General features: G+C 44.3%; 1 protein-coding gene across 3 annotated transcripts in view; it reads right to left on the reverse strand.

Moving 5' to 3' along the window:
• Positions 1-3,719: 3,719 nt before the first annotated feature.
• LOC141748982 (C2 calcium-dependent domain-containing protein 4C-like) overlaps positions 3,720-22,353 on the reverse strand; it is a 30,458-nt gene continuing 11,824 nt past the window's right edge. Inside the window, exons 2-3 of one of the 3 annotated variants that reach the window (XM_074601896.1) lie at positions 11,450-11,603; positions 3,720-5,150 (exon numbers count right to left, since the gene is read on the reverse strand). In XM_074601896.1, coding sequence (XP_074457997.1) covers positions 3,794-5,150; positions 11,450-11,481 — 1,389 coding nt within the window. In that variant the 5' untranslated portion in view covers positions 11,482-11,603 and the 3' untranslated portion in view covers positions 3,720-3,793. Of the gene's footprint in view, positions 5,151-7,873; positions 8,984-11,449; positions 11,604-22,353 lie in introns of those variants that run through there. The other 2 variants (XM_074601897.1, XM_074601895.1) reach the window with 2 other exon arrangements.

The raw sequence follows: 22,353 nt of genomic DNA on the forward strand, positions 1-22,353 counted from the left end.
TAGGTCACAGATATTTGCTTCTCTTGATATTATTTCTGAGCGTTCCCTGAAAAGCAGCACAGTTATAGGAATTGCATTTTACCCTGCTGTGATTCAGTACGTTGCACCACAAACAGTATTTGAGTATAACCCGTGTGGATTTCTAAAGAGAAAAACACAAGACTTGCTTTAGAGTAACATTTGTCCAGAAGCGAAGAGGCATGCCTGAAATAACTGGGTTTGAAAAGGCCAGCACAAGCAGTACTTCCAGTGCAGCTGAAACAAATAATATTTGCTTAGCAAAACATGAGTTCAGGATCTTGGCAGAAAGAACTTATTTTCCTCAAACAATTGTCAGGTTTTTTAAAAAAAATTAAATTAAGAGGTGATCTTTCAACCAGTGAGCACCACTGAACACAGCTGATCAGAATCCCCCAATACAAGAGTCCTGCTTGAGAGAGTCATTTACGCCACTATATTTTCATGGTATTTCAAAAGTTCAGCAAACTTCTGAAGAGGGTATTTCTCAACCCCGAGTAGCTTAGCTGTTTGCCAATGCCAGGAGGTGGATTTTCTTCTTGCTGTTGACTCTCATGTAAGCATTGAGGCATCATGAGTTTTTCCAGGCTGATGTATCCCGTTGCTGTCTTGTTTGCTTATGCAAGTGCTTTACGTAATAGCCCCAATAAGGCTGACGCTTTTGTAAAGCAGCTGCGGCACAGGCAGCATTGTAAGAGTTCACCGCTAACAGCTTAGCTGACCTCTAAGAGTACAGGAAAACAAGTCCTACGCCCTCTAATATTCAAGCAAATTGAAGTGTTCAAGTTGTGTTATGACTTTGCGTTGCTGAAAAGGACACCTTGATAAGCAACATCCCAAAGCTCAAAGGGGATCAAATACCCCAAAATGTAAAAAGACACACTAAAATGGGGAGGTGGGGGGAGACGGCACCAAAACTCTTTTCCATTTAGTGTTACAGTCATGCTTAGTCCTGAGTCTGACCTGTGTAGCTGAATAGGTACTTAATCCAAAGTTCTTATATTAAAGAAGAAAATTATCAAGAAAAATCTGAAGTTAGATTATTTACCAGAGAAAGTCCAGCTGGCCTTCCCAAGCTTAAACTCTCCCTTTGAACCCGGTCTACAAGTCTTCTGCTGGTTTCAGCTGAAGGAGCAAGTGACCCTCTAGCAGGCAGGCCTGTCACCCACTTTCCATAAGGAGACTTTCTCAGGAATAAGCAATTGTTTAACGAGCCTTCAAACTAGCTCAGTTTTCTTTCAACCAATCAAAGATGCATCCTTCACCTCTTTAAATACCTGACTAGATGAGCCCAGCTGGAAACTTACTTTTCTGATGCAGGATGGAAGGACTTTCTCCAAGGACTTAACTCCTTCCCTGCCTGATGCTTTACAAACACTCCTCTTTTATGCCAGTAACTATGCTATGCCCATTGGCCTGCAGAAGAGAAGGCTCAGGAAAGATCTCATTGGTGCGTATGAATATCCGATGGGAGGGAGTGAAGAGGATGGAGCCAGACTCTTCTCAGGGGTATCCAATGACAGGACAAGAGGCAACTAGTGCAAACTGAAATACAGGAAATTCCACTTAAGCAGAAAGAAAAACTTTTTTACTGTTAGGGTGGTAAAACACCAGAGTAGGGTTCCCAAGCAGATTGTGGAGTCTCCAGCCTTGGAGATGCTCTAAACCCAACTGGATGTGGTCCTGGGCAGCCTGCTGGAGATGACCCTGCTTTCAGCAGGTGATACAGTCTCCAGAGCCCCCTTCTCACCTCAACCGGTTCCGCCATGCTGTGTCCCTGCAGCACAGCACCTGTCACGTGGCACAGATCCCCCCTGTAGTGTGACTGTACGTGATCCTCTGACACGTGTAACTGTTCTCTTCTGTATTATCTCAGCCTCTTTCTCCATGTGAGTATACCTGTGAAGAGACCTTAAGTCCCGAGAACTAAAAATGTGATGGTGGATGGGTGATGAAGCGGGAGCCTCTGCCTTTCTTCAGGAGACCCCATGCAATAATCAGCTAAATAGGCTTCATTTTTTGCAGCGTTATTGGTTCTTCCTTGAAGCCACATTTTTTAATTTCACTTCTCCCCACTTATTTTAGGTTTTTCCCTTCTAGTCAGTTTGCCCAGATTCAAGGGTGCAAGTGTCAGTGCATCACCTCCAGCTGCGCAGTGTGTCAGTACATTTAATTCTTTCCTTTAGCACAAAGGGATTATTATCCCATTTGATTTTAATCAGCTTCTGGGAATATACGCAGCCATTCTCCTGTGCAAGTTGTCCTTTGTATGAGGATTCTGTTTTTAGAAGCACCTCACGTGAGCTGGATCAAGGATTAGCAGTGGGTATTTCCGAGCACTCGTGGTCACAGTTAACATCCTTTGGGCTTTTTCTGCTAACAGAAGGAAAAAAAAAATAAATCCTTCCTGGGGGACTTAAGTCTGAAACAGAATCAAATGATTCAGTGGCCAAGCCATACCGGAACCTCCCATGAACAGTCCCATGATTTGCAGGCAGTTGTACTCTGGCCAGAATAGGGCAGGGGGAGGATCTGCTAGAAATCTTTTTGAAAGAGCTTTTAAGCTGCTTTTGGCACAAGCGAGACCTTGTTTCTACAGACTCACAGAGAATACAGAAGAAAACCTTCCTTTTCTGTGCCCCACGCCTGTGTGGATCACTCCTCCATTAAGGCTTATCTACCTCTCACATAATGAAGCCTGCAACTTAATCAAGGGAGGCAGCAACAGGCCTGGGCTTTCAAGATAGACTTTCTGCCTCTTCCCATTTGCACAGCCGCAGTTTCTATGAGTTTATTTGTTTTACCTAGCCCCCAGTCCACCTCAGCAAAAATAAAAAAAGGAAAAAAAAAAAGGAAGGCGGCCTCCAGCATGCAGGAGCTCTACACCTTTGTGTTTCTCGGAGTTTTAAAGCAATTGCCTCAGCCACCCACCAGTCGCTGGCACAAGACAGAGAAAGATCATCCCAGTTTTATCGCAATGAGTCAAACAAGGTATGCAGCAAGTCATGAGCTGAAGCAGGAATTCAACCCACCAATTCCAAACTATCTCTTGCCCTTGCCGTATTGATATCTTATCCTCTCTGCTTTAGTTTCAGAAAGGACGCGATAGCTGAATCGCTGAGGGTTATAGCTTCAGGGTACATTCCTGACCAAAACACAGTTACCTGGCAACTTCGTCCTGACAGCTGTGAAATCAGCCACGGAAAGGAAGGGTAAATGATGCTTACTATGCCCAAGCAATCACCCTCTCCAGGCAGGAGCCACCACAGTGTTCAGTGTTGACAGTACAGAACCCATTAAAACATTCATTTATGTAAATATGAGTGCTGTCAAAATGGCATATTTAACTGATGTAGTACCTGGGAGCTGTAACAGAGTTCAGCGCCTACCGGGTGCACATGCTGTGTACCTGCTCATGGACCAGAGCGAGTGAAAAACAACCCTCCCATGCCCTGAAAGCCATAAACAAGAACAATTTTGACTTGGTAACTGCCTAATCCTTTATCCTAAAGGCAAAGTAGCCCTTCTGCCCTCCTCTCCTGTTCTACAGGCAGAAGGTCTGCTCCAAAGCCACCTTTTAATTTAAGAGCAAATGCCTCACAGAGTTTGAAATGTTAAGCAGCAAAATGAGGCACAACAGCGTGAGAGTAATACCAAGCAATACAGTGCTTTAACGTATTACTAAAAAAAAAAAAAAGGAAGAAAATCAACCAAAAACTTTATTTAGTAGAAAATTATCAGAAGACAAAATTAGTCTATTTGAATATTTGAAGCATTACACTGACAACATAGTTATTAAAGACAATTCCCGTTCTCCTAAGGTGTAATCCCGTTTCATACTGCACCCTTTATTTGTTGCTTTCATCCTCACAGAGAGGCTGTAAAGCTCTTCTTCTGCAATGCTATCAAAAAAGAAGTCCTCATTGAAGATGGGATTTCTGCTTCTCTTTATAACAGTGCTTCTCTGCTTCTGTGTTTTCCCTGGCACCAGGGAGAAGGTGATACAGCAGTTTATGGTTTTGGGCTCCACAGAGTCATCATATAAACCCTCCGCACTGATCAGGCGGATCCGCAGCCTTTCATTTTCTGAGCAGTATTCAGCCCACAGCCTCAACATGCCTCCCTTGTCCATTACCACCGTGCTCTCTCCCACGAGTCTCTCCCGGCTGCGGGTCAGGTCCAGGGGAAAGATGGGAGAACAGGACATGCTAAAGCTACGGGTGGCAATCAGCCCCTCTGAGGCCCGCCTGATGGCACTGGGGCTGTTATCAGTGGAGCTGCTCTCCTCTGTAGAGAAAGAATTGTTTCTGGCCACATTGGATTTGTTCTTGGCTTTCAGCGCTCGGCAGAGCAACCCCTCCTGACTTTGTGTTTTGATCAGGGAGCAGGATCTGGGAGGTGACCTGCTGAGAAGCGGAGAACTGAAAGGAGAGGAATCGCTGGAGGAGGCGGTATCGCTGTCGCAGGCGCCTTGCCTGTGCAGAGAGAGATGCTTGGGAGGCAGCCTCACAGAAGCAAAGCTGATGGCAATGGGATTAGACATACTCCCTTTGCCACTGAATGTATTCGCTCTGGATCGAGACAGCATCAGGCTGGGCAAAGCACCGCGCGGGTCACCATGGAAGATAGACTCCTTTCTCCTGGTGTGGGGACTCTCCAGCAAAGTGCAGAAGCCGTAGGAAGTGGGGGCCCTGGGAAAGTGAGGCAGGGAGAGCGCTGCTTGGGACTGTGGGTCCGAGTTAGTGCTTTCTTCCTCCAGAGCTGGGATCTCTTCAGCACTTTCCACCTGAATGACATGTGGCAAAGAAGAGCTGGGTCTGTAGGCACAAGAATTAAGAACTGCATCTTCTGCACTGTGTTCCTGGTGGGAGCCAGTGTCCTTAACAGGGCCAGAGCTGGTCAACCTGGGGGGAATGCAGAATTCAGGGATTCTGTCAGGGGTGAGCACATTAGGAAACGCAGCAGCTCCCAGTCGGGCTTTTTCAGGCAGGTTTTGGCCAGGCGGCAGTCCCAGGAAGGAGGAGCTAGAGAGGTTTCCATTTTCATGGGATGTTCTGATCTTTTCAAAGAACCACATCACTGTAGCTGGGCAAGAGCTCCTCAAAGGGGAAGAGCCTGAAGTACAAATCCACCTACAAACACACAAAGATGCAAAAGTACATGAACATCCTTCTTGGACACACTACAAGCAAGCAAGGCACGGAGGATGCCATTCAAGACAGGACTGGCACAAGCCCAGTCAATCCACAGGTTCAAAACAGCCTCTGCCCAGCACGCTACCTTAGCAAAGTCGAATGGATTTCACCACAAGAACAGAACTAAGCCACTGAAGAGATTAAACAGTATCGAGTCACTACCGGGGGAAAACTGTCCCTCCTCTGACAAACCCCACCGTATTTCTCCCTTAGCAGAGGACGTACCTTGCCAAGTGGAAGCCCCTCGCTCTCTCCAGCTGCCCCCGCTCGATGGTCCCCGGCGCCAGCTCCCACCCCAGCGGACACCCCGGCGCACACCCCGGCAGTTACCTCGGGCCGCCCCTTTTCTAGCGGCGCCGGGCACCTCCCAGTCGCGCTGCCGGCGGAGGGGGCGCGACCTTGCCAAGGGAGGAACCTGCGAAATGGGCCTTTCACGGGAAAGCGCTTTTTGATGAACGGGAGGGAGGGAAGGAAGGAAGGAGGGAGCAGCGGCTGCGCCCGGCGCTCGGCACCCGCCGGCGAGCGCGGCGGGACGCAGCGGCCGAAGCCCCCCGTACTCCAAGCAGCCCCTCGTCCTTCCCCTGCTTCCCGTCTCTTTTTGATTAATATCTATTTGCAGAGGCGTCCCGAGGTTTTTGGAGATTAACTAACAAACCCAGGACAAAGGCAGAATTGTCTCCGTGCTTCTTTTCTTCTGGAGATGCTGGCAGGTTTCCAGCGTTAGAGCAGTAGGAAGTGGGGATTGCGGTTTTTCAAGTTCATTTGAGAAGAACTTTGCTGCTTTTCTGCATCTGGATTTGTGCCCTCTCCCCCCCTCATTATCCACCAAGAACATGAGACAAGAGAGCCCTGACCCAGTGCCCTATCGCCGGTACTGAGCAACAGCAGAAACAGGAATGCAGCTGGTGAGGAGAAAGACAAGGCAGAAAATGCTGTGGCAAGTCACCTTGAAATGGAGTATGTCAAAAGCACAGTCACACATGACGCTTAACAGACACTGGACAGAGCCAGGTGGGATCCATGAGTTTTCCCACCACAGTTCTGCAATGCAGCAGAACTCAAACGGACACCTGCAAACTCTCTACAATTATTCTGCAAGCTGCAAATAGGAATCTCAACTGCCAAGCCCGGAAGGTCTTCCAAACAGGTTGGCTAAACACTTAATTGAAGCTGTATTCCTGTAACACAGCGACATCAGACAAATAATTTTCTGTCTTTCCTTTTCCCGCTTAAGAGCTAAAGTTCATGTTTACTGAGTGCTCGAAATAGGCAAGATGTGCTCAGAGAAAACAAATCAAGTGGGTTACAGGGGCAGGGAACGTTTTGAACCTGCTGAAAGATTTAGCTGGGAACACGCAGGTTCTGGATCTGAGCCTCACCTCTCTCCGGCTTGTTTTACACCAGCTAAGCTTACTTTCGTAATAATCCTCCAGTGATTCCTATCAGAGAAAATTCTTTCTGCCATGCTTTGTAAAAAAGTTCAGGACACCCCAAGTGCTCTAGTAACATTTCAGTTGTCAGTGTTTTTGCAGGTTACTTAAATGGATTTACTTGCTGTGGATGTGGTTCAAGTAATCTCCAATCTAATTTAGAGGCTTCCAGAGAGGGTTCCTGCTTTCCCCAGTTAATGAGACTTTTCAGCAGCATAGTAAGAGGAGCTGTTGGAGCCACTGGGATGTTCTCCTTTGGGAAGCAGAGCACAGCCATGATCCGTTCAGACCAGACAATACAGTGCTATATATCGCGCATTACACACTGTAGCTTCCAAACAGTGAGCTTTGTTCCAAAATATACACCTCTCCTTTTAATACCAAGGAAAGATTTGACTCTAAAAATGGAGAAAAATGAAGGAAATGGAGCTTTTTAGTGGGAACCTTATTGCCTCCAGTAACAGTTCACAGAAGTATTTCAGATATGGCAACCATAGCAATTACACATAATCACACAGAATGGTTCAGGTTGGAAGGGACCCTAAAGATCATCTAGTTCCAATGCCCCTGCCCTGGGCAGGGACACCTCCCACTAGACCAGGCTGCTCAAAGCCCCATCCAGCCTGGCCTTGAACACCTCCAGGGATGGGGCATCCACAGCTTCTCTGGGCAACCTGTTCCAGCGCCTCACCACCCTCACAGTAAAGAATTTCTTCCTGATATCCAATCTAAATCTACCCTCTTTCAGTTTGAGGCCATTAACCTGTGTTCTGTCATTACACTCACTGATAAAGAGTCCCTCCCCATCCTTCCTGTAGGCCTCCTTTAGGTAATGGAAGGCTGCTATAGGGTCTTCCCAGACCCTTCTCTTCCCCAGGCTGAACAACCCCAACTCTCTCAGCCTGTCCTCATAGCAGAGGGGCTCCAGCCCTCTGATCATCTTTGTGGCCCTCTGCTGGACCCGTTCCAACAGGTCCATGTCCTTCTTGTGGTGAGGACTCCAGAGCTGGATGCAGGACTCCAGGTGGGGTCTCACCAGAGCAGGGGGGCAGAATCACCTCCCTCGACCTGCTGGCCACGCTTCTTTTGATGCAGCCCAGGATGCGGGTGGCCTTCTGGGCTGCAAGTGTGCATTGCCTGCTCGTGATGAGCTTCTTGTCCACCAGCACCCCCAAGTCCTTCTCCTCAGGGCTGCTCCCAAGCCATTCTCCGCCCAACCTGTATTTGTACCTGGGGTTGCCATGACCCAGGTGTAGGACCTTGCGCTTGGCCTGGTTGAACTTCACGAGGTTTGCACAGGCCCACATCTCAAGCCTGTCAAGATCCCTCTGGATGGCATCCCTTCCCTCCAGTGTGTTGACTGTGCCACACAGCTTGGTGTCGTTGGCAAACTTGCTGAGGGTGCACTCAATCTCACTGTCCATGTCACCAACAAAGATGTTAAACAGCACTGGTCCCAGTACTGACCACTGAGGAACAGCACTCGTCACTGGTTTCCATACGGACATTGAGCCACAATTAGCTTCAGGTATATTAAGTCCACAGCTAGCATCAGGCAGTAGTGAAATAAAGCGGCTACCTTGTTTCAGGTACTTAATTTCCATTTAGTCTCTTTAGGCTTCCTCCACAGTTAGTGAGAAAAGCTAGAGTTTTTCCCAAGGGTAATTCAGAGTTTCCGGATCTCAGTTGCCTCTCTCCCTCTGGTGACTGCAAAGAGAGAGCAGGTGCCTAATGTCGGGTGGTTCGTATCCTCCCCTTCCTAATGAAGCCTGCACTTTATAGCCATTTAACAGATTGCTGATGTGCTGGGAGTTCGGCAACACTTAAGTACTTGTACATCCCCCGTGGAAACAGGCACTCAAATGTATGATTAGCTGTTTAGTTTCCTGTGTTCAAAACGGTTTCTCTTTCCTTGATTAGCTTCAGAGCATAATTAAAACACATTGCCAACAAGGCTTCCGGTTGCTAAAAAAAAAAAAAAGTGTCTGTAATAAAGCACTTTTAAACCGGAAGGGATGTAATTCGTGGCAGTGCTTTATTACAACTCCTGTACCGAGTTACAGGTGAAACCCTGGGATCTGGCCAGGGGCTGGAGAAGCTGTGGCAAAAGGAAGTGTCCTACCCGAGCAACACGGGACGAAGCCGGCATTTTTCCTTCACGTGTTCACTGATTTTACTTCTCTGCTGCCGTTTGGACTTCACTCGGTTTAATGACCCGACTCGGGCAATGTCCGGCGGTCCCTGTCCCGCCCCCGCCTCCCCGCCGGGCTGGCCGCGGGGGCCGGGCTGGTGGCTGGGCCGGGGGGGAGCCGCCGCGGGCCCCGGGCACCACCTGCCGGCCGCGCCTCTGCGGGGAGGCCGACGCTGCGGTAAGGAAGGGGTTGGGGCAAGTTAACAAATTGGTATCCGCCGAAACGTGCTGGAAACCGAGCCTGCCAGGTCCCTGAAAGCTTTCCCTTTTTGTTTAACTGAGCTGATCTAAGTTTTTAATTCCGTGTTTAGTTTACAAATTATTTAATTCTCCTGCAAACAATAGCAATGTCCTGGTTACTGGTTCAAAACAAAACAAAACGTAGTAGTTCTACAAGCTCCTGAGCATGGGAGTATCACGCATACACCTGCACACAAACTACCATAGCATATTTCTGTAATAGGGGATCGGAACACCTCTCTTGTGAAGAAAGGCTGAGGGATTTGGGTCTCTTCAGTCTGGAAAAATGACGACTGAGGGGGGGATCTTATCAATACTTATAAATACTTAAAGGGTGGGTGTCAGGAGGATGGGGCCGGGCTCTTTTCAGTGGTGCCCAGTGACAGGACAAGAGGTAACGGGCACAAACTTGAACATAGGAAGTTCCACCTAAACATGAGAGGAACTTCTTTACCCTGAGGGTGGCAGAGCACTGGAACAGGCTGCCCAGAGAGGTGGTGGAGTCTCCATCTCTGGAGACATTCAAAACCCTCCTGGACACGTTCCTGTGTAACCTGCTGTAGGTGATCCTGCTCTGGCAGGGGGGTTGGAGAAGACCTCCAGGGGTCCCTTCCAACCCCTATCATTTTGTGTTTCTGTGATCATTACCCTGTTTAACTGCAAGGCCTGTCCAGTGCAGCTATTACAGTAGAAGACATCTCTACCTGGAATAATGACACAAACTCATCACTGTTTTCCCAGTCTCCATCATTGACGTTGACTGGTTCAAGGGCCTGGAAGTGCAAGGGGAAACCTTTCACTAGGGTCAGTGGCTTACAGCGGGTAAAGGCAGAAGGCCTTTAGGAGCTGACAGCCTTTGGATGATGTGCAGCAGGGGAGGCGAAGCCCTCCTTGTCCAGCCAAGATGAGTAGGAAGATAAAAAAGAAAAACTTCTGGCCCTGCTGTGAAAGGGGGAGGTGTGGAAGACAGGCATGGATGAGACAGCACATAACAGCTTGCCATTCTTAAACAGAAATGGCTCAGTGCACTATACTACCTTAAACATGGAAAATTTCCACAGGCTTCTGTGAGAATAAAAAAAACCTTGTTCAGTTTTATTTTCCTAAAGAAAGCAGCATCAACTCAGATGTAGTTCCTTGAAAAAACCTTCAACCAACTGAGAGGCACCCAGATTTTTTTTTTCATTAGAGATTCATATCATGAGCAAATTTATAGCACATCGATTCATTCCTGTCACTTTGACAAAGCTCAAAGATATCTATTAGCAGTCTGCTTGCCACTTCTCACCTTAATCAAGTCATCACTTGTATAGTAGTACAAATTAGACAGAGAGGTTCAGCAAATCTCATCTGAAAACTTCATCTTTCTTCTCTTATTTTGTATTATATACTAGTTTATATCTTACCTCATCAGCAAAGGCAAATTTCTGCATAGCTTTATGAGAAGTGCCCATGCTCCTTTAAATGAACAAATGAAAGAACAGGTGCCTGAGTGCTGCTTGGCAGCACCAGCACAGGAGTGGCAGGGCTCTTTAGGCACTTTGGGACTTTATGTGAAGTATCTTAAGTACCTTGAGTTGCAACAGTATGAACTGAAAAAATCTAAAGGATCCTCAAGAAAGCCAGAACTGGCTTGAGAAAGGAAAAAAATAGAAGAGAGGGAGATTATTTAACTGAAAGAAATATGATGGGCAGAATGACTCTGCTTGTTTTGCTTGCTTCTGAAAAAAAAAAAGGGGGGGGCGGGGTGGGCTTTGAGGTCTGTTGCACTGCTCCTGTTTGGAAGTAAGAGGAAAGTGTGACTCTCAGTCAAGTCTTGGCAAATTGTTGCCCATCAGTGACTTTCTGTGACTAAATCTTAAACTTCAAAAGGGAAAAGGACTGAGGGACTCAAAAGTAGACTGCCGTTCTGAAGGGTGACAGGGAAGTGTCTGGTCTTCCATCAGTGAATTAATATTATTAGAATGGTTAAAGGATGACTGATCAGGAAGATAATTTCACAGTTTTGTTGCTATGGATGTACACTCACTCTGACAGGCCAGTTATAAGATCACAGGCAAGTTATGCAGGCACAAAGAATGGAAATTGAATTTCCTCTAAACAAAGATTTACATACCATAGATTACTCTGCAAGTGCCCTTAATCTACATTCTTGAAGTCACGGCAGTAGCAGAGGTGTGTAGGTTGGCCAAGCATTCGGGCTGTCAGACCCTGGAACACCAAAACATGGAAGACAACGGTGCGTTGTCAGGAGAGACAGAGCATTCTGGGGTATGCTGTTGTTCTTCTAGCAGTAATAGTTTAACATCAGTAGCTAGAGCTATCGAGCACAAATAAGTCACACAGTTGCATTGGTTTAGGATATAGCGGCTTACCTTAAAAAGCAGTGTTGAGGCAATGCTGCCATGAGCTGTCAGCCCTGAAAGCAAGCTTTTTTCTGTTCTGTCCACTGGGATTTAGGGTACAACTGATTTTACAAACAGAGTCTTCACAGCTTCTCCAACTTTTTTAACGACCCTCTGGTGTATTCTGTCAATGCATAATTGGAGAAGAAAAAGGAAAAGACGACGATTTGACATAAAGCAAATATAATTGTGAAAAGAACTTAAAAACGCTCTCCCTAAAGGGTAGATACGTCTCATCTTGAACATGGAAGAAAGCCTAGCGATTTCTCCCCAGATCTGACTCTCTTGAACAGCATTAGAGGGGAAGAACACGTGGGTGGGAGCAAACTTTGTAGCTAGACAGAAGGAACACATATCCAAGGGACTGGTGTATAAACTGCCTTGTTAGTAGATGTTTCACGTCAGTTTTATAGGATTGAACACAATGAAAACCTAAAAATTCCTATGATATGTCCCAGGATTTGCAGCTCTGTATTGCATACTCTACGTTTCTTTCAAGAACTCTGGGATATGGGGAAACCAGACCTAGAGCTGGCCACAGGTCAACATGTTCAGGTCACTCTTCTGTTGTGGAAGATTGACTTCTTATTTAGGAAAACAGCCCGGGCTTTCACTTACCAGGCTAGGTCTGTAAAACATGAACATTTCATGATTTCCAGAAACAGAAATCTGACATGGGTAGGAGAGCTCATGCTGTAGGCCACTGCATCAGCATGTTGTAGATTCATATGACTGCAAGGTAATCAACACCTCTAAATGTGATGAAAGAGCTTTCCTTCCTGAAACCTGCATTCCTTGTCTTGCACTGAGGTTAACTTCCGTTGCTTGTTCCCCTCAATACATCTATCTAGGCCTGATTTCAGGGCAGGCTTCTTGCCACTCAGACAGGGAAATACTTCTTCGGATTTTCTGAAAAAAAGTCCACCAAGCAGATCAGTTTTCACAGGGATGTGCTGTGTTGCAGCACTAATGACCACCATTCATCTCATGGCTTTATAGAGTTATTATGCTGTGGCTTGTAGCAGGATATACCCCAGTTACTGAAATTTGAGAATTATAGCTTATATTTTCCTCAGGGTAAATATAAAATCGGGCAGTGCAACTTTATAATTTATAGAATAGAATATTTCAGTTGGAGGGGACCTACAGCGATCATCTAGTCCAACTGCCTGACCACTTCAGAGCTGACCAAAAGTTAAAGCATGTTATTAAGGGCATTGTCCAAATGTGTCTTAAACACTGACAGGCTTGGGGCATCAACCACCTCTCTAGGAAGCCTGATCAAGTGTTTGTCCACCCTCTCGGTAAAGAAACGCTTCCTAATGTCCGGTCTAAACTCCCCCTGGCCCAGCTTTGAAACATTTCCACATGTCTTATCACTGGATCCCAGGGAGAATAGGTCAGTACCTCCCTCTCCACATCCCCTCCTCTGAAGCTGTCGAAAGCAATGAGGTTGTCCCTCAGCCTCCTTCTCTCCAAACTAGACAAGCCCAGAGTCATTAGCTGCTCCTCATCTACAAAGAATTGTTGATTTCAGATTCTGTGCTTAGAAACAAAAGAATAAATATCAAAGCACTTCATGCAATGATCTCTGTTTTGGTAGCCTTGATAGAAGAACGTTTTCTGCACTTTGGTCCCATGCTTAATGTAGTCTAATTTCACGGTAATTCTCATATATCCTAAATGAATTTGTTGCAGATAAAGGTTATATTGATGCCTGTAAAGTGAATAACACATATACTGAGAAAAGATATTCTCTATATCCTCATTGTGCTCTAAATAAATTTAAATATGAAAGATTAAATCTAAACATATTTTTTATTTTCAAAAGAAAATGAGGCTTTGTAAAGCAAACAAGTTTCCACAAAACTTAAATTCAGTAAGGATCATTTCTATCAAGGTTAAAGAGAAAGAGACAAAACAGATTTAGTTCCCTAGTACAGAGTCCTGTCACTATGTTTGTCCACGGAAGGAATGTGTTTCAACTGTTGATAAAATACATTTACACCCATTTCAAAAAGTCCAATTTGAGAGAAGCTATGAATCTGTGCCATTTTTTTGTCATTTTATACATTGTTTTATTCCTGAAAAAGAGAGTCTATGAGTCAGCAAATGGACAACTAACTACTACCACCACCTTAACCAGGCATTACAATGTCACTAGTTATTCTTTGAGTGATTCCTAGGATTTAAACACCATATGCCATGGCCCATGACTTGCACGAATAGCAATATTGAGAGTTTCCTCTACAACTGTGCCATACCACACTCCAATAGCTGTGCAGAAACCTGCAACAAGGCAATTTTGATTTCCAAAAGTATGTCGGGGTTGATCTATGCACTGCATTAACACTTACTGGCAGGTTATATTAAACAAGTAGCTCTTAATAACCTTTCCCCCCAACCCAGACACACACACACAAGAGAGTCCTTCCCCAAAGAGCACAGATCAGAAACAACCTTAATCTGAAAAGAGAGGAAGGATTAGCGCTCTAACGCACCTGAAATATATGTTCTCAGGGCTTCCTAGCTGGTTGCAGTGTGTCCTGCAGGTACAGTACATTTGAAACTTAAATGCACCAGACAACATTGCTGTGTTAAAGCAGCAACCTGCTAGTACAAACAAGGCTCATGAGAACGAACAAGGCAGCGAGCCAAGGACATTTCAAAAAGGATAATTCACCTTGTCAAAACATGCTAGATCTTGATTCAGAGTGTTTAACACTTTAAAAACAGATGTGTTGGCAGACATCACTTCCTTGTATTTCCCATGCCATGAGCTACAAAGACTGAGGTGTCACTGAAGGAGAGTTGAACAACAAATGCAGTTGCCTGCAGGCCACACCCTTGTCATACCGTGACAGGCTGTGAGAGCCCATGAGCGTAAGGCAGCTCCAAGGAGTCGTGTGTGGGGGCTTTCCTCTCTGTGTTCCTCCCTTGGCCCCAGCCCAGCCCCATTCCCGGGCAGACACTGCAACACGAGATAGGAGTGAGCCATGCTCCAGTTCTGGGTGGGGAATTCTGCTGCGGGAGCTGTCAGGTAGAGGGATCCTATGCTGCACGCGCAGGGGTGTGTGAAGTGCATAAGAACAGCAGCCTCCAGCTGACTTCCTCCTCTCCAGATTATACACAGTGAATCTCTACTTGTTTGTATCGGCTTTCGCCTAGACTTCATTTGACTTAAGATTTGACTTGGAAATATCCCTGCTTTGCAGGAAGTTAAAACAGACAGCCAGTCTGTCCCTGGACAGCAGCTTCACCTAGTCCTTGCAGTTTAAAGATTAAAAAGAAGACTCATTAATAACAAAAAAGTATATCCTCTGTGTAGTAAAATTTGGTTGAACATTTCTTCTACATGAGGGTGGCACACTGATGGGGTTGGCCTCTGTATCTTGATGGGTAGGACATGTAATCATGACAGTTACATCTAAGTGAAATACATTTCAAAGTGGTAGCACTAATCATCAGCAGCTAATTAAGAAACAGATGTTGCTTTCGGTATACTGAAGTACAACATTTGAAGCAAAGCTAAAAGCTAGACTCTTCTTCCTTAGACTGCCCTCAGCATTTCTGCATACAGAAGGACAGTTCTTTCTAAAATTTCATTTTAGAAGGGCCCAGAATTTCAGCAGCTAGGCTGTAGTTTTCTGTCCACTAAGTTGTTTTGTTTCTGCAGAGGTATTTTCTGAGATGAGAAAGCGTTCTGCATTTTTCCTTTCCATTTGAAAAATAGGGCCTGCTACGGCCCTGACCCTGCAAAGCTTCATACAGATGAACTGTGATTACCTCCCTTATCACAGATACACAAAGAATATTTGGAGAACAAAAGTCATTTGGAATGTCAGTGAAATCAATACCAGTAAGAAAAATCTGATCTGAGCCAGTGTAAAGAGTCTGTAGACTTCAGGCAACTTTGGGAAAAGGCTGAGAATTTTGTGGAGGTGCTGGTTTTTGTCTTGGGGAGCAGCGAGAAAGGATGAAAACAGGCAGTGACAGTTTTGTTACTTTGAAATTGATTGTCTGAAATTTCATTTAAAAGAAAATCAGAAGAAAGTCACAGGATACTGTAATTATACCCTGGGATGAAGCAGCAGCTTTAGGAGATTTTGTGGATTGCCCCCCCGCCCCCTCCCCCGGCATTAAATATCTGCCATTAATGGTTTACAAGCAGAGAAGTGTAGCAAAGTAGGTTAAAAGTGTTTGGAAAACAACACCAGCTCACAGCAGTGAGCAGAAAGAGTGTGAGAAAGGCAAGGATTTTCTTTGACAAAATTCCTCCCAAGTCAGGGAATCCATAGATATGAGAAAACAAACACTTTAACTACTGCTCCCAAACACAAAGAGTTTAAACATCTGGCCAGATATTACTATATAAAGAAAAACAATTTGAAGTTATTGCTGTCACACACATATTCCCATTGTGAAAAGTAGAAATAGGCTCACATGACCATAACAGATTCTCTGGCACTTTGTAAAAATTGTTACATGGTGAGGAACTTTGCTTAAGTGGGTAGGACGAAATTAAACCCTTTATTGTTTAGCTATCTCATCCTCTTTCATTCCCTTAGGCGAGCTTTAAATTTGAATCCAGCCTCAGCCTCCCTCCCTCATCCCCCAGGGCCAGCAGCCTCCCACTGGAGCAGGCAATGTGGAACACATGGCACTTGTGTGCTGGGAACCTCCTCCACCCCAAACACTTAAGAGAAAACAGGCTGCAATTTACTTTGCAGCACATGTTTCACTTGAGGCTTCGCAGTACCCGAAACCATGGCAGAACCGAATACTTCAGCTGTTGGGACACTTGTGAGTTTTTTGTTACCCATGCATGTAGTGTAGAAGATGCTTCCCTCTGTTTTCCATCACTTACAAATATCTTTTGCCACTTAATCTGTCTCAATTAAAATAAAAAATACAATGAAAGCTCTGGAAAATGCTTCTTCTAGCACCAGTCTTATAAGCAGCAGCATGGACAGAACAAAGAAGAGATACCAGGGAATATCTTTTCCAGGCCATTGTTGTGGGAAGCACAGCTTTTCCTTCATGATCAGCAGTACCATCCTCAGAGCTGAGTGTGAAACCAGCTAGGTGATCCAGCAGGTTCTGTATTTTCCTCCCACCTGAATAAATAATAAAAGAAACTTCCTGGGCAGCAGTCTTGTTCTATCCCTCATCCACTTATGTGCAGATGATCAGTTGTGTAAATACAGGGAGTGCATGGGCCAGCCCCTGCCAAGCATCTCTGGAGCTAAAACCACCAGAAAGATGCTGTTACTCTTTCACAGAGAATCCCATATCTGGCCTCCAGGACAGAGATTGCTTTTTGTTTCGGTGCCAGAGCAGCGTCTGCCTCATCAGCACTCCTCAGATAGTAGGGCCAGGATCAGAAAGCCATCTACTTGTTCCTGCTGCTTTTAATTAAGCAGAACTCATCAGCAAACTGAAGGCCAGCAAATGGCACAGACACTAATAAGCATAGTACTCTGGCTTCTGATATTCCTATTATTGAGCTACGTAGCAGCAGCACCCTCAATGTGTGTGCTGTTCGCTCTTATTTGCTGTTTACTGGGATTGGCTGAAGTTGGGAAGAAGAACTGATCTGATGTAATTAAAATCTTGTACTCTGCAATTAACTGCTCAGCAACTTTCTAAAGCAATGAAGTGCTTGGCATTCAACAGCAGCTAAAGTGGCAGTCAGGCCAGAGGAGCTCCAGCCCCCAAACACTTAACCCACATTGTCAACTCAAAGATCCACTGTTTCAGGCAAGCTGAAGGTCATTAACAACTGCCTCACTTCACCTGTCAACAATTTGCCCTCCTCTAAGAATATAATTCAAATCTCTTCTGCTTTCTGTTAGATCTGAGTCAAAGCCCCTTGGAAGTTGTGGAGAACCCTAACGACCCTGGGCTTGCATCAGTTTTCCAAAGGAAACTAGCAAAATGAATTACAGGGTTTTAGGTTTGTTTTTTTTGTTTTGTTTTGTTTTTTTTTTTTTTTCTTTTTGAAGTATTGCACTGGTATCAGAGAGATGTTGCAACAATTAGAGTGATAACGAGCCCTTCAAGGATGGTCTCAGTGGTACATGATCTTATTGGGACTATGCAGGAGAACATTTCACCCACTGCAAAGAGTGGCAAACAAAGGAAAAGAGAACTCTTTGGCTTGTGCTATTATACTGAATGCTTTGATTTTAAATATTTTTGAAAAGCGTCTTCAGTGTGCTGCCCAGTGAAACTCTGGAAAAGCATTTCATAAATCAGTTCATGTTAGCAGCACTTCATGTCCTCCAGGCAATGAGATCCTTATGAGATCCTTTATGGTTTAATCTATATGGTAAGATAGCATCAAACAGGAGAATTAACTGAGGATTGCTGTCACTGTATGACTGACAATAGGATGGAAGATTGGTTTGATCACAGGAAATGCAAACAAATTATACCTTTGGGGGGGGTCAGTGAAAAGCTCAGCATTAAAATAAATCACCATCAGACCCTGGCAACAGAGCAGCTGGGAACGGGCTGATGATCCCTCCTCTCAGTCATGCTGGCTTTACCTCTGTGTAATCCTGCTAACTTCAGACTTTCACTGCACAAGTGAGAAGAGAATCACATGCCAAATACATGCCATGCTAGCTTTGCCCCATCTTAGCAATTGTGACTCCAGAGTTTCCAACAGTAATGTTCCTATCCACCCTGAACATCTTTTTTGCAGGGCGCTTAGGCTCCACACAAAAAAATACAGTGCTTTAAGAAAGTTCTTTTATGAGAGAACTGCTGGTATATTCTTGTTCATTTCATTTATGTTTCTTTTTAATCAACATCTCACATAAAAACTGTAACATCAAGAACAGTAGCAATTTTCTTCCTCAGAGCTCCCAAAGCAGATTTCAAGTCTTTCTCATTTTTACTAGATTTTTTTTCAATACTGATCCTTTTATAGAACACAATTCCCATGCCACCCTTTTATTTCTCTATCTATACTGGTGCTAGTCAGAATATAAATACATTTATCATAGTTCTTCTCACTCTCATTTCTATGCAACTGAGACACCGTAAAATATTGGCCAAAGAAAGCTAATTAGCAGGCTTGGAACATTGCATCTCAAAATCTTATTAAAACATTTAGTAGATAGCATTGCCTCATTACAATTTTCATCTTTTATCTTTTGTCTTGTTGCAGATTACACATTACTCCAGTATTCCATTTTCCTCCTCTCATAGAAGTCAAGCGCCCATCAGGTATCTGCCATCTCCAAATCCAGCTGGTCTTAATGTATCAAATCCATTTTCTAAACCCATTCTTGCAGATGTTTGAAGCAGAAGCAGCAGCCAAGTCAAGATAAGGCTTTGGCTGTGTATGACTGTCTAGAGATCCCTCTTCTGTTACCAGCAACTACTGTTGGTATTGGAGTTTCTCTCTGAAGCCCAGACTATTTATACAAAGCAAGTTTGCAGATTATGCCATTTTTGGACAAGGAACGCAGGGCTGGAAGAGGCCTCCTCCCTCTTTGAGGTTGATCCTTCTCTAGTGCAAATGTTGCATTATCCAGTTCCCCATTATCATCTTATCCCTGCTGCATCATGAAAAGAAGTCAGGTTTCAGCTCTGCTTCTCCCAGAGGAAAGCTGTGATCCTTCCAGGCTAAATTTATTCATGGCTAGTCCAGGCTCATCTGTACTTACTGACATTTTCCTGAACCTCACACAATTCTTTCTCTTCCTTCCCAACAGTGTTCACCCTCCAATGCTCTACAGAGGACAACAGATAAACATAACAGTCTTGTAGAAGGCAACAGTTCTATCCTTGCCTGTGACAGGAGATCTCAGTAGCGCTTTGTATAAAAGCGGGAATATTCCTTGTATCTGAGGGAAACAGATTCCCCCAATATATGTCTTTTTCAGGACTGCTCATGGTGATCTGATGATTAACTGTTACACCTAAGCCACTCCCCCCAAATGGCTCACATTTTGGTGAAGAGGGTTTTGTTCTTGCTCCTAATTGCAAGACTATGCATTTTGCAGCTCTGAATTTCTTCTGGTTTCTTTTACTTCAGACCTCAAGGAGGACAGTTCTTTCTTCCTTGTCTTAAAGGAGCAAAGTTTCTCTGCCCTCATCCAAATCCTCCCACACAATGTGTTTCAAGCAAAGGTTTTCTTTATGTTAGAGGGGAGAGGCATAATACTTGGCTTTTGGTCATCATCAGAACCCAAATAAATTGTATTTTCTGGAGAGAGGCTGCAGAAAGCTGTGTGGAAACAGTCCATTCACACAGTTGAATGAGTTGCCATCAGGACTTTGCAAATGAAAAGGTACGTTCACATCACTGATCCTTCAAGGGGTAGGAGAGGAGACAGAGATGCTCTGTATGTGAAAGGAGCCCCAGAAGCACACATACCACTGCTTTGCATGAGTCTCTGAACCATGACCTGCATGTCACCTGACAGAAAGTCCATCAGGTTTACTTGTACTGAGCCCTATACTGGACATGTCATCATTTTACCAGTATTCTCAGCACCTATAGACAGTTTCTCTAGAGAGTGACTAGTCAAGAGGAGAACACGTCAAAAAAGAAATGTCATGACTCACTGCTCCTCATTACATTCATTACTCTCTTCTATAAAGATGCTGACTTCCTGGGCCAAAACTTTTTCTCTCACTTTCCCATTCTCTTTGCTACCCTTCTTTGCCTGAATCACAATCAAATTCCTCACTATTTAGTAACTGGCTAGCAGATTGTTAGACTGCAATTAGACATACATACATGGTGCCACCTGCTACACGTTTTTAATTTCTTTTTGGCTCTGGAACAGCTGTTGGTTTCAATTTTTGCCAGTTCAGAGTGAAGGAGAGAAGGGAATTTTTTTATTTTTTTTTTTTGCAGATGCTTTAATTCTTCTGCAGGATATCAGGGGCATGTAACAAACTCAGAAGAAAATTCAAGATCATAGGTAAAAATAACATTTTACATAAGTTTTATCAGTGAAACAGTAGACATTTAATGAGTTTACTTAAGGAGTCCCCAGAATTATATAGGCCCACACCTATTTGTCCCTAGGTTTGGTTTTTTTAACCTTCTTCTGATTTTAACAATATGCACAAAGTAAGTCAAACAACTGGAAGTTTTATAAATGAGTAGATAGAATATGAAATGATAAAGCAACCAATGCATCAAAAACCTACCAAAAGGCGAGACAGAAAAATCTCATTGCTCTATCTTGAATACCTCATTTAAAAGTGAGGAAGACAAAAAGTGCATCATCTCCATGTTTTTCAGTCCTTGAATTTATCAACAATAGGGCATAATTTTCTCAAAAGCATCGACATGTGTCAAATTAATTTTAACATCTTTTGTCAAGTCAGCCGTAAAAGTGCAGATAACAACCATAACTTCCAAATACTTGATGTTATGACAAACACAGTTCTGAGTTCTCTGGGGGGAAATGAATCACGCTATTACAAAAGCTGGCCATGCTCACTGAAGCAATAGCTGTTTCCTCTTGGGGAGACACACTGAAGTATCCAGGCTTACTTGAGGTGTATGAATTGGGCCCTGGTAGCAGAATCTAGTCTACACCATGGTGTTAAAATCTCCACAAAAACTTGAGAGCTGTTCATTGTTGACATGGTTCCAACTGACAAGTATAAACAAAAAGCATCTTACTTCATGGGATTTGTTTGGTTTTATTTTGGGATTGTTTTCCCCTCAAACATTCTACATTTAAAAAACAGAACTGGTGATAAGCATAGCTCCCCTGTTAGAAGGCTGTACTTTAGCATCGGGTAGAAGAACGCTTACAATTCCTTCACTGAATTGCTGTGCAGAAGCAGTGTCTAAGCACACAAGAAACATCTGCAAAACCTGTCCAAGAGCCAGAAAAGAATTTTGAGTTGTGAGACTGGTAGGCACTGTTGCCCTGTGGCCAAGTTTTCTGAAGCAGTATAAATTTCCTTGCAAAACTATGAAGTTGTAACTGACTCTTTCCTCCACAGTCACTAATGCATAGAAAATCTAATGCCATGCTCTCCTTTTGCTTTTTTCCCCTTGTCTCATATCTTTGCTATTTCAAACTGTAACTAGTTTATAGCTGTTTTCCCAGCACTCACTGCTGTTGCACATCTCCAGTCACATAAGGCTGGAGAGTACCTTGCGATGGGCTGGGCTGTACCTGTGCTGCAGTGCTGGCCCTCTTCCCTGCAGTGGGACAACCCAGATGACACCAAGGGTGAGGTTTTGACACCTGAGAGGACTCTAAGCTGATTGGGTTTTCTGCTCTGCTTCAATAAGATTTAAGTCATAGACTTCAATGAAAAGTGCTTATGGTTATTTTCAAGGAGGAAAAGTACAAAGGAACTAAGCGTGTAGTGACAGAGTTCCAGGTGTAGTTAGGCACTCAGTGATGTGAACAGACACTTGATAGAAGGCTCTTTAAATGAGATTTTAAAAAGCATATAAATTACGTGTCTTGCACTTATAGCTCAGGTGCTTTTACAGTCTGCACTACCTAAGTCTATCTACACAGGCCATTACATGCCTTCCTGAATTCAGCCCCTTAACAGTTCAGCTCTCACTAAAAGCTATAGCAAAACATACACTGATTTCAGCCATGCACTATGCCCCCAGCTACATCTAGTCAAAAAGCCAGCTATCTCCAACCCTTTTCCCTGACTTCTAGGCAGAGATGCACCTCACCCAACCTCCATCTCCAAGTATTGTAATGTGAACATCAGTACTTACTGAAAAGACACCAAAGTGTCCCACATAAGCTACTGCTAATTCCAGACATTGACTAGGAAGCATAGAAAGCCACAAAATCCTCGGCACTTTGGCCTTGGCCCCTTTGGTATATGAGCAGCATAACCTTTGAGACCTCATGATT

This window comes from Larus michahellis, chromosome 9 (assembly GCF_964199755.1).
Source record: "Larus michahellis chromosome 9, bLarMic1.1, whole genome shotgun sequence".
Classification (NCBI taxonomy): domain Eukaryota; kingdom Metazoa; phylum Chordata; class Aves; order Charadriiformes; family Laridae; genus Larus; species Larus michahellis.